Source organism: Camelus ferus, chromosome 18, assembly GCF_009834535.1.
Source record: "Camelus ferus isolate YT-003-E chromosome 18, BCGSAC_Cfer_1.0, whole genome shotgun sequence".
In the NCBI taxonomy this organism is placed as follows: domain Eukaryota; kingdom Metazoa; phylum Chordata; class Mammalia; order Artiodactyla; family Camelidae; genus Camelus; species Camelus ferus.
The window spans coordinates 30,261,331-30,274,196 of record NC_045713.1 but is presented as its reverse complement, the minus strand read 5'-3'; the positions used below and the strand labels follow the sequence as shown (position 1 = coordinate 30,274,196).

General features: G+C 34.1%; 1 protein-coding gene across 2 annotated transcripts in view; it reads left to right on the top strand.

Moving 5' to 3' along the window:
- The window catches only part of RBBP6 (RB binding protein 6, ubiquitin ligase), a 31,323-nt gene that overhangs the window by 7,344 nt on the left and 11,113 nt on the right, over positions 1–12,866 (top strand). For both annotated transcript variants that reach the window (XM_006193109.3, XM_032460849.1), the window contains exons 3-10: positions 766–802; positions 5,230–5,274; positions 7,342–7,430; positions 7,552–7,648; positions 8,032–8,171; positions 10,893–11,065; positions 12,295–12,398; positions 12,523–12,860. In XM_006193109.3, the coding sequence (XP_006193171.2) occupies positions 766–802; positions 5,230–5,274; positions 7,342–7,430; positions 7,552–7,648; positions 8,032–8,171; positions 10,893–11,065; positions 12,295–12,398; positions 12,523–12,860 (1,023 nt within the window). The remainder of the gene's footprint in view (positions 1–765; positions 803–5,229; positions 5,275–7,341; positions 7,431–7,551; positions 7,649–8,031; positions 8,172–10,892; positions 11,066–12,294; positions 12,399–12,522; positions 12,861–12,866) is intronic.

The following is a 12,866-nucleotide window of genomic DNA, read 5'->3' as shown; positions in this document are numbered from 1 at the left end:
TAGCATAAACTTAAAACTAAAACTAAGCCTTTAAAGGCTATATTTTAGCAACTCAACCATTGTCCCCTTTCCTGTGTGAACTTTTAAAGGAATTACTTCTTGAGCTTATTTGTGTATGTGCTTCTGAAAATCAGTTTGTTCAATTCTCCATAACCATTTGACTCTAACTTATTCTTTTAACTTAAATACTCTGTGAGACTGTGCTGGATTTTTCTGTAAGTTAGAATTCTTATTTACTCTTTGGTCATTGTCTTGAGACTTTAAAATTAAACTGCCAACCTGTCTTCATGGATTTGAAATTTAGTTTTTGGACCACAGCAGTTTCTCAGATCGAAATTACAAAATGTTAACATTGGTCTTGCTTTAAGGAAATTTTGTTGTATGAAAATTCACATCTGTACCTATTTAAAAACTGGGGAATAATATAATTGTTCAGTCTATTAAGAAATGACCACAAAATTTCTTAAATAACAAAATCCTCATACTGCCTTTCAGAAAACATGTATTATAAGTGGCAAGATACCTACCTATTCTAGAATTCCCCAGTATGGATTTTTTTTTAAACCAGTAATGCATTTTAAACTGTTCAGATAGTAAAGATTGGTCAAGGTGGTGTATTTGTTACTTTGGAAATCGGCTGTTTTTAAATCATTGTGCCAAGGAAAAATTACGTTCCTAAAAATGTGTGATCAGAGAAGTGTTTTTAGCCCAAAAATTCATTAAAAGTTACAGATAACTAATGCTATGTTTCTTTTTGTTTTTTAGAAGTCGAACTGAACCAGTGATGGGAACTTCAAAAGCAGTATGTAAAAACACAATCTCACACTTTTTCTACACATTGTTTTTACCTTTATAATGTAGCAGTGAAGTAAATCATTTTAGATCTTAATATCCAACTGATCATAGTTCATATTGTAAATAAAATGTATTTTGATGACAGCTCAGTTGAATATGGATATATGTGGCATAATTTGCACACTTTATTTTGTAGAAATGGGTAATTTGTGCCTGAAAAGCACTGTTTCATATTAAATATGATAGCATTCTCCCTGTATGACGCTGTGTTGTACAGTTAATGTATGATCCTCTCTAGATCATGTAGGTTTTACACTAATGAACATGGTGACATGTTCTACATCTGTCTGTCTATAGTTAGTATTTTGTATGTATGTACAGGCTGTTGTGTGCTTTTTGTTTCTTGCAATAAAAAAATGTTTGGAGTGTATATTTTGCCATTTTCACGTTGTATCACTTAGTTTTTTTGGTTTTTGTTTTTTTTTTTTTTTTCTGCCTGACTGATGGCTTTGAAAAATGCATTAGCAACATCCAAAGCTTATATTTAAAGTTTGATGCTTTCTCCAGGTTGAGACACATCATAGAAAAGAGATTTCCAGAGACCATTGATGCAGCTTTTATTTGGTTTTGCTTTATTTGGCAATTTTGAGCTCCTATTCTTTGTTTATATCTGTATTACAAAGGAAACCTGAAATTGGGCCCCCTACAAGTATATCAGTGTCTCGTCGATGATTTTGATGATTTTATACAGTTGAATGCATCATTCTCAAATTTTAATAGCAGTCTTCCACTTCTAGTCTGCTCAGTTGTCCCAATTAAAATATTTCCCCCTTTCTCATAAGCTATTAAAATGCTGCATTAATTGTAAGCTGTCTAAAAGCTGTAGCTTATCAAAGGTAACTCCCCTTAACCAGGGTAATATCTTAATTTTTATTATCGTGGATTACCCTTAAGTATGACACCATTTTGACTTTGAGCTTTTAAGTAAAAGGCAGCAGCATTCCTAAGTTTTGGGGTGAAACATTGTTTCAGAACAGAGGTCTGGAGTAATTGGGTTCTGTAAACTTGATGGTTCTCTAAACATTTGACTACTCAGGCTTGATTTGTACACAATACAAGATGTTTGAAATCTTCACTTAGAATTTAAGGGTATTGCTTGCTGTTTCACTTTATCCTTTTTAAATACTACTGATCTTTAATTGTATATCAGGCATTTCACTAACCTGGGATCATTGGATCTTAAACATGATAACATAGAATATCTGAACTTTGGACTTGTTCTCTAAAGTATATGGCCTTTAGTTCTCATGGAACTAAATATAGTACTTCAAAAATCAAAACTTAGTGTTGGGGGATTTTTTTTTTTCCCTCCTTGGGGTATATGGGTTTTTTTCTTTTCCTTTTTCTTTTTTTTAAGCATGATGCTGTAAAAAGTGTCCAAAAGTTTGTTTTGCTGGTAATTGGTTTAAACTGATTTTTATGTATCCAAATGCTAGCACAAATTAGATTGACTATCCTGGTGACTGTCGTAGTTAATGTAACACATTTTGTATAAAGTACATTTTATATAGTATTTAAATTAATTCAGATGAAGTTTTATTTCTTGAAAAGAATTATTTCCTTTTTGTTTATTAGCATGTGTATAAACACAGATCACATGTTCATAAATAAAGTTAACATTCTATTAGCCTTGTGTGTTCCCTGGCATGTCTGTATTACACTTATAAGAAGCAGTATATTTTATGCTTATTTTAGGTTTCTCTTTTCTTTCTTCTTTTTTTAAAATATAACTTTAAAAATGGCTTTAATTTTTAGGTAGAATTATTTAAAGTGGAGACATTAGATAACTTAATAGCCCCGTCATTTATTTGCTTGGGGTACTTTTGCTGACATTTAGGATTTGAAAGAATAAATTCATAAAGCATAATTAGTACCCATCTTAGGAGACTTGTGTGTGTTATACACACAAAGCCAATTATGACAGAATCGCTAAACCAGATTTTTAAATTCTGATTACTAAAATAAATTATTTACATTTTTGGTAACTTTTAAGTCAGCTCTAATCAAGGATGGCTGTTTCTGTCTATATTCTACGGCTTTGTCGTTTATAGTCATCCTTTCATGTTGGTACTCCAAAGCTGTAGGTTCTTCTTGCTAACTAAACATCTGAATTACATTTTGTAAGACCCTTTAATTTCAAGCACATGTATAGTTGGCATAAATTTTTAGATTCTTGCTCCCAGAAGCAAGACCACAAATTAGATGTAAGGAGGTGGGTTGATCTTAATGATGTCTATAGTGTGCATTGATCAGTTTTTTGGAAACTACTTTTTTTAAATAGGTTTTTTTTAATCTGAAAGTTACTATATCAGTGTATAGTACATATAAATTCATAGTCATTTTTAAACTGCTCCTTGTCGGCATTTTACACCTCTCTCTTAATACCTTGCTGTATGTAGAAAACAGTTGGATGGCTTTCTAAATTTGTGGTAAATTTGACTTCCTTGTGCATTACAAAGTATTGAAGTGCTATGGTGATTATTTGGTGGAAAAAGTGATTTAGATGCTGTTGAATATCTGAAACCACTTTTAACTAAATAAATACACAATAACTAATAACAAGTTGGCAGAAAGCTAAAAGATAGGGTAGAAAAACCCCAGCATGATGACAAGACAGCTATATCTTAGGAGTGGGAAGAAAGAAGAATATTAGTTTTTTAGTTCCAGCAGTAAAACAGGATAATGTAACTGATTGCTTTCTTTCTAAGGAATTAATCAGTATGCATATTCTAGATAGTAGTGGGCTATTTTTAAAGGCTCTTAGTTTGTTTCATTGGTTAGAAACATAGTGTAGATGATGATTGACAGCAATTTGTTCATTTCTTGTTACTTAAAATTCAGATAATTCCTAGTTTTGATGTAAAATGTTACCCTCTTCAAAATAGATTGAATAGATCAGAATTTATTCTGGCTAAAAATAGGCTATTTATGTTTTTTGTTGTTTTTTTTTTTCCAACTTCTCCCTAGTTCTTTAAGGAAAGAACACTTCAAAGCTGAACTAGAGTGAGAACCCACTGGTGGATTATATGGTTAGGATTGTAGGATTAGTGCTTATGGACCCTATAGTCTCTTAATGTGGAGCTAAGAACCTTTTGTTTAAAATCCCAATAATAATATCTAGCAAACTAACTGTTAAAACTCTTAAGATATTTATGAGATATATTTTAAATTTAGCCAGCATTTTAATTTCCATTTATTGAAATCCTGTGGTGGGCATTGTGCTAAGAACTTCATGTTGAAACTGGTTTCATTTCTATTTGGGGCTCTTAAGTCATGCTGCTCTTATTTTTAATACTCTTATACTCTTAGTTCCCTGGACTACTTGGAAAAATACATGATGAAGACTCACTTTTTTCCTTTGATCCAGACATCTTGTTACATTCTCTCCATTTTAAAGAAGAATTCTGACCAATAATGCATGAGAAATTTACAACATGTTGAATAAGCAACCCTCTTACTACATTGGAAGCTAATGTTTTCATTTGGGTACACTTGTAGGGAAATCATTAGAGGTACATGCTAAAGGTGTGTGTGTATACATATGCACACACACATAAACAGTTTTTTAAAAACTGATATTAACATCTCGAGGACAAATAATGAAGAATTTTTAAAAGTTACATTTGAAAATACCTTGTTTTGAAGCCCTCTTATATCCAGGTTTAATGCTTGCTCTGTTTGATTAAAGTAATTTTCTTTACTCTGCATATTAAAGTCCATCCTGTAACTGCTCTGTTAGACCTTGTCCCAGGGTACCTTTTGTTTCCCTTTATCTGGCCTAACACCTTTGCCCTGATAAAAGCTGCGATTTCTTTGGCCAGAAGTTATTGTTACTTGTATGGGAGAATAAACAAACTTATTCAGACTGAGCAGTACATATTTAAAAAGAGGAAAAAAGTAGCAATTACTTGGGAGTTGTTTTATTAAAGCAATTACCTGAGCCTTTAAAGAGCTGCTTGTTTTTTACAATGTTGTATAATGGCATTACAGGAAGTTAAATTTTATACTCTTCTCGTGTACATTGTCTTGAGCACTATCAAATTTAGAGACCATTGATAGACATGAGTCTCTTACTTAGAATTTTTCACCGCTCTGAACAGCTTTCCTATGTGACATACATACCTTTTTTTAAACCCTGTTTTTTCATTGTAATTGAGTCCCCCTCAACGATCAGCCTTTGCTTACCGTATGTGAGATGTGTGGAAAGGATAAGTGGGGTGAACTACATTTCAGCTTTAAAACAAGATAACATTCTTTAGAAAATTTCTAATAAAATGCCCAGTATTTGAACATAAGTGGCAGTGGGGACTAAATGATCACTTTCAGATGTTTTCAGTGTGGAACTTGAATGTGTGTTTAATTTTTTGTGAACAGATTGATGACTCTTCTGCGTCTATTTCTCTGGCCCAGCTTACAAAGGTATATATACATATATATATTCTTGAAAATATAAATCTTTTTCTAACATATCTTTTTTAATGTGGAACAATTGTTTTAAAAGGGGTTGGGGGAGGAGATATTTGGCAAAAACATTGTACATATTATTACTATCCTGTAAAGAGTAGTTGCTGTTTTGAAAAGATAGGGGGAGTATTTTGTCAGCCTCACCATAATGTTGGAGTGTTGTTCATCTTCAAGACAGAAGAAACACATGAAGCTACACTTGCTTTTTTCCCTCATACATTTTGTTTAATTATACATTGGAAACTAACAAATTTCTGGAGGAATTCCCTGGTTTTGGCTGTAAATTATGTGGACTTTCTTTAAGCAGCCAAAATAGAAACTTTCCTTTACATGGACGATTGCGTGGTTATTTCTTGAATATTTGAATTGATCCCATGAAGGTCAACATTTTAAATGTGATGCAATTGTTTCTTTATGCTATAGACTTGTAGTCTGTCTGCATTAGAAAAAGTTTTAAACAACCTAATTTGTTTGAACACAGACTACGTGAATTGTGTAAATGTATAAAGTTGTTTGCAGGAATATACCAATGTGTATGTTTGGCAGAGGGGCAAGTTGTTACCTCCTGAAATCATTGTATATGCCATGTTTTTGCGATAAGATTGCTTGCAATTTTCTGCTCAACAATGTGTACCTTTTGTCTGGGAAAGCACTAGTGATGGATTACTTTTTAGAACAATAGACTTCGTTTGCAAATCGAGCCTTAAAAGAAGAGAGGCAGATATTACAGAATAGGCATATTTTTGAGGGCCAAGAAGGAAGTTTTCTAGTTTTCCAAAAATGCTTTTTCCCCTGCTGTCAGAAATGTAAAACTAAATTTAGCAACCAAGGTTAATGAGTAGATGGTTTTTCCATTAGTGCTGTCCCTGTCTTGTCCTTGGCTTTGTTACAGGTTTTGTTCTTATCCCTAGAATGTAACCCCACAAATGTCCTAGTAACAAATAGAGCTTTTTAAGCTCCTGTTGTGGGAAAACTAAACATTAAAGTTGATGATTCTAAAACATAAAGTGGGCTAAAGCCAATCTATAATTTTTTAATGCAAAGTGGTTTAGCATAGAGTTAACATCTTTAGCAGTTTGTAGTTCATTGTTTTAATTCTTATGTACTGTAAGGAACATATTTGAGTTTTTGGTCTATTCCTACGATTGTTTTTTTGTGGGAAGCAACTGGGGAGCTTTGGAGGTTTGGGGGATTTTTTTTTTTTTTAAGTATTTGTAAGTTAATGTTTGGGTTCAAACAAATTAGTTGTTCAACATCTGTAATCCAGTTTTCTGTAAATGTTTCTGTTCTAAGCTCTGTTAATGTTAAGCATTCTTTGTATATACAATTACAATAAAATGTTAAAACTGGTTGCTTGTTTTGTGGATGAATGTAAAGACAAAACCCAGTGAATGGCTGATATGAGTGCTAGATGCTTGAAGATTCACGTTATTAGGACTCACTCCCTTAGACCCTGCTTATATCTAGACTGTTGTACTACTTTAAAAGTGAAATTCATAAATCTTTGAGAGCTGGATTTAAAATTTGTTCACTGCGTGTGCTTTGCACTTAATTTGAAATTCGACACCACTATCTAAAGAGCCTTCTGACTTTTGTATCTGCTGTGTAATATGTTCAGTTGTTCTACCTCCAACCCTGCCTCCAGGTTATATGCTTGACATTTGATGCTTAATGCTGTGACACTTGGATTATTTTAAGGTTTAAAAACATCAAGTGTTTCTCTCCTAACTTAATTTCAATTTTTAACTCTTAGAAAAGTAGTATGCAAATCTAAATGTAAGGTACAAACAGGGTCTAAGGTTTGAGTGCCCCCCCAGAAAGACTTTTCTTCAGCCCTGTAGACACCCAAACGTCATGTAATGACCTAAGGAACTTCCAGTGCCTCCTCTAAGTTATACCTGTAAATAACTGTTTTTATGCAAGAGTAGATACTGCTCTTTACAGGATGAGTGGTGTTGTCTTTGGCTGTGTGGTCTTAAATGTGTTTCTAATGTGTGTGTCAAATAATTACCTGTTAAACAGACTGCCAATCTGGCTGAAGCCAATGCTTCTGAAGAAGATAAAATTAAAGCAATGATGTCGCAATCTGGCCATGAATACGACCCAGTCAAGTAAGTTCATAAATACTTTACGTATATATGATAGGTACTTTGGGGTGGGTCATTTGCCCCCCCCAAACCAAAAGCATGTTTTCAAATCTTTGTGTACATGTAATGTTTTTTTCCATTGCAGTTACATGAAGAAACCTCTAGGTCCACCACCTCCATCTTACACGTGTTTCCGTTGTGGTAAACCTGGCCATTATATTAAGAATTGCCCAACGAATGGGGTAAGTTCCAAGTAGAAAGTTACGATATACCTATTTTTCTTACAAGTTTTTCTTAGCCATATTATTTTTCTTGGTAAATACTGCTTTCTCTATTACAATGGCAAGTGAGCACAGCCTTTAGAGCCAAATTGCCAGGCTTTGAATGTTGACACTGCCACTTAATAGCTGAGTGAGCAAGTTACTTGGTTTCTCCAAGCCTGTTATTTCTTCTCTGTGAAATGGAGATAATAGTACTTACCTCACATGGCTGTTGAGAGGATTAAATGAGATGATAGATGTAAAGCTCTACAAATTACGTAAGTAGTTAGTAAGCACTGCGTGTTAGCTAATATTAAATAAAGATAACTGCTTTTTCTCTTCCTCTCTCCTTCCCATCCTTATAGGATAAGAACTTTGAATCTGGTCCTAGGATTAAAAAGAGCACTGGAATTCCCAGAAGTTTTATGATGGAAGTGAAAGATCCTAACATGAAAGGTGCAATGCTTACAAACACTGGAAAATACGCGATACCAACTATAGACGCGTAAGTGTTCAAATTCGGTGTGGTCTATGGAGACTGCAGTCAGTCCAGGGTATAGTGTTTTATTTAACCTTAGGCTTGTCAGTTGGCTACTTGGATTCCTCATGAACCTGTATACCAAGACTGTTAGTCTTCACATGTTACATTTCTGTGTTAAGAATGAAAGGCTGCAGTCTGCTCCATTTAAAGCAAATTTAAAATGGATTTGGGGGTTTTTGTTGCCAGTGAGTGCCACTTCCCTTGTGGTCTTCTTATTTTTCTTTTTCTGTCATCCCCTGCTTTCTTTCTCATTCACATACATACTCCAACATAATCTTACATGCTTTTTGCATTAAGTGAACAAGACAAATATCTTAAGCTTTTTGAGAAACAAGAGGCTTAAGAATAAAAATTCTTCACAATGTCAAGGCAAATTTAAGTGCCAGGATTAAAAAAACTACTGAAGTATCTTGAATAAGTTTGCATATACTGTGTGTCTTAAGATTCTGAAATATGATTTATTTTATAAACCATTAGTTCAGATCAACTCCAGCTCTATAAGCTATACCTTAGTGCTTACTCTTAATGTGTTTTCAGATTTTATTTTGTGAGCCAATTTTTAATGAAGTGGATAGACATGAAAACCTAGTGGCATAGTTCAACTAGATAACTTTCCATTTTATCTGCTTTTCTTAATACATTTAATTACCATTTTGATAACAGTTGCAAACTCACACAGTATGCAACATAATATTAAATGTTCCTTTGGACTACAGTTCTCTAACTTTGTGGTGCATAAAAGAATCTCTTGCAAAAGTGTGTTAAGTGTTCTGGGTGCCCTGCCCACCCCTCCCCCCCCCACCATCTCAGGGATTATAATATGACAGGACTCTGATTCTGCATTTTTAACAAGTCCTCCAGGAGATTATAGGGTTAGGGGGTCCTCGGGACATAAACTGAGAGACATCAATTTAGAGAATAGATACCCGTGTTCTCAGTGACAAAATGTATGTTAAGAACAGCTTCATGCTCTGTTGTCAAAATGTAGGGAGCAGGTAAGGACGATGAAAATGGCTGTGCTATAGAATGATACTGAAAAAAGATTGTGTTTTTGAGTAGGTCCTTCAATAAATACGTTGTTTTAGTTCACAGATAAGAATTAATGTTTTCCTAAACTCCCAACCCTGCTCACTTTCCCAGCTTCACCCCCATCTATTTTTTATCAGTCCACCATCATGTGTTTTGTGGTTCATCATAGAGCAGTCTGTTGTTATGTTGTTTCTAGTTCAGACATTTCATACATGCTTGCAAACAACTTTAGGTTGAAATTGATGACTTTGACAGCCACAGTTTAAGAGCAGACTGCTTCATCTTAATATAATAATGTATAGATGTAAAAGTGTTTAAATAAAAATTTGTGTTGGAAAAATTAACATCACCTGTGAACCCTTACTAATAATTAACATCATTGCTTTTGAATACTAAAATACAAAAGCCCTTTTGTGCCAGACACACAGCAAGTATTGGGGAAAATGGGAACCCAAATATTTTAAATGAAACTTTCACCCTCTCCACTAACACCACTGATAAGCAACTCAGACTCTTCTTCTGTTTCTTTTTCTATCCTCTGTTCTCCTCTTTTTTTTTTTTTTTTTTTTTTTTCTTTTTTTTTTCTCTCTTTTGGGCAGTGGGAGACTCCTCTTTCACAAATTGGGAACAGTGGGGCATAAGCAAATTGATACTTATTTCTGGAATCGTGGTGATGTCTATGGAGCAACTGCAACACAAATAACACACCTAAGGTACCCTGCTCTGTCCAGATGAGATTCTTTCATTTGCAGCATTGAGATGAACACACTCTGTTCCTAAATGAAGTAGAAAGGATTTCTGTAGGAATTCCTGTGTTTTGCGGATGTGCCTGACTACAGAGAAGATGGGGGTGTTGGAAGCAGTGGTGATAAGTCTGAGAATAGCACATTTTGTTTTTTATTTTTATATTTAACACCCAACATTTCTGCAGAATACATTTCTTCAAAAAAAAAAAAGGACCCCAAATGTGTAAGGTGTTAATTTATATTTTTAATGCATATTCTAATTATTTGTCTTTAATATTTCTTAATTGACTGTAAATAGATTAATCTCTCTTTTAAAATGTTAAATATGAGTAGACCATTGGCTTTGAAGTCTAATTCTGGCTCCCAGCTATTGGTGTGATAGTGACGTATTGCCCTTGAATTATCCCCTTTAATTATGTAATGTTTGTGTCAGTTTTAATTTCCCATGTTGTGTCATTCACACTAGTACCTTCACAGATTTTGGGGACTTAGACTATGGAGGAGAAATTTTTTTCCCCCAAGAACATGGTAGGCTAGAGAAGATTGTGATTAGGGTGTTGTCATAGCTTAAGTTTCAAACCCTGTCTCTGTCATTTAAGTAACTTTGTGGCACTGAAGGTGTCGCTTTATCTCTCTGGCTCTTAGTTCTTGGAGTTACAAATTCTAAGATTCTTTTAGCCATTTTTTTTAACCTTTTTTTTTTCTTTTTCTTTTTTGTTATACTTGTTTAGGATTTTGTTCAAGGGAGGATGTTCATAACTGCTCCCTATTTTGGAAGGCACTACACTTGTGTAAACTAATTTGGCATCGTACTGAATTATAAGTTCCCATTATGGTATAGTAGAACATATAAACATCTTAGAAATACTTTGCCTTAACAGTGTTAAAACACTAAAACCTTCTTTTACAGAGAAGCATATGCAATTGGGAAGAAAGAAAAACCACCTTTTTTACCAGAGGAACCATCATCTTCTTCAGAAGAAGATGATCCTATCCCAGATGAACTGTTGTGTCTCATCTGCAAAGATATTATGACTGATGCTGTTGTCATTCCCTGCTGTGGAAACAGTTACTGTGATGAATGTAAGAAACATACGTATTTTATTAGAGTATGTGTGTTTCCTTGGAAAGGCTCTTAGCAGTATTGTGTATTTTAATAATGAAATATGAATTACTGGTAAGTGATAAGTTCATCAATGAGCATTTATAGCAAGAACTCCGTTGTTGTTACTACTTTCTTTTTTAAACAACAGCCTCTTTGTCCTTTTACATATTAGAATTGACTGCCTCCTTTACCTTCAGCAGGGTAATATGACTGAGGTTTTGTAAAATGTGGGATTTTTGTTTCCTATATGTTTTAAATGGTATACAAAATTTAAAAGCCATTTGGTCCTTAGATATTCCAGATACATTTTTAAGTGATACCCAAATCCCTTTCCAAGACTGTGAAAAATAGGTTATTCTGAAATTCCTAAGTGTGATTGAGAACTGCTCTCTGTAAACATATTACCCAGAATTTGCCATGGAGTTACTTGTGACTTTTTTCTCTAGTTACTTGTATTAGTACTTGAGGTTTTTTTCTGCCACTTATCTTAAGTCTGTCCCTTCTTACCCAGATGAAAATGGTGTCCTCTGAAAATTCCATTGCTCAGTCCTGCTCTGGTCTTTTTCATTTCTAAAAGATAGTTTTCAAATAGAAATCTTTGTTTTGGGACCTCTTCAGTGAAGACCAAAGTCAAGAAGAGGTCACTTATGACTTGTTTCAGAGTGTGTCTTGGATTTAACAAACAACTAATTACTGGATTTTTTTTTTTTTAACTACACTGGAGCATAATCAGTGCATCTGTAATTTAGTGTGTTTTCTTACCTGCTGTGCTGTAGATGTTTCTAATTTCCTTGCCTGAATAATGCTTCTGTTATTTATAATGCTCTTTTCTAGTAATGCCTCTCTTAAAAACCCTGTGTTGGCCATATAAAGTTTTTGTCTCTTTCTAGACAATCTCTATTTCTATTTTTTTTCCCTATAATCCAGTTACTAGCTAAACAAGGAGAATAGTATTTGGGAAAGAGCATCTTTTCTCAATTTAAATGCTTAAATTATATCCATGCCTTCTGTGTTTAAGGTAGAGAGAAGTTAGAGTGGAGGAGTGCAAATCAGCAAGAAATTATCAGTTTCTGAATCTAAGTGTAGAAATTAGTGATGTGTGCTTGGAAAACAGTGCTGTAACTGAACACATGTAAGCTTTTTAACTCTTTCCCTAAAAACTGAGTCCCTACTATGCTTTTCTTAATATTTAAAATCTTATACATAGGTATAAGAACAGCACTATTGGAATCAGATGAACATACATGTCCAACGTGTCATCAAAATGATGTCTCTCCAGATGCTTTAATCGCCAATAAGTTCTTAAGACAGGTAGCTAATGTATTTGTATCCCTTTTTATGAAAAAAATTTTTTTTTAATCTTTTAATTGATTTAACTGTACTTGAATAAATACTACGTTACATTTTTCTGCATTTTTATGTTTGGTGTTTGTAGGCTGTTAATAACTTCAAAAATGAAACCGGTTATACGAAAAGACTAAGAAAACAGTTACCCCCACCCCCACCCCCAATACCACCTCCAAGACCACTCATTCAGCGGAACCTACAACCTTTGATGAGATCTCCAATATCAAGACAACAAGATCCTCTGATGATTCCAGTGACGTCTTCTTCAACTCACCCGGCTCCCTCTATATCCTCATTGACTTCTAATCAGTCTTCTTTGGCCCCTCCTGTGCCTGGAAATCCATCTTCTGCCCCAGCCCCTGTACCCGACATAACTGCAACAGTCTCCATATCAGTCCACTCAGAAAAGTCAGATGGGCCTTTCCGGTAAGT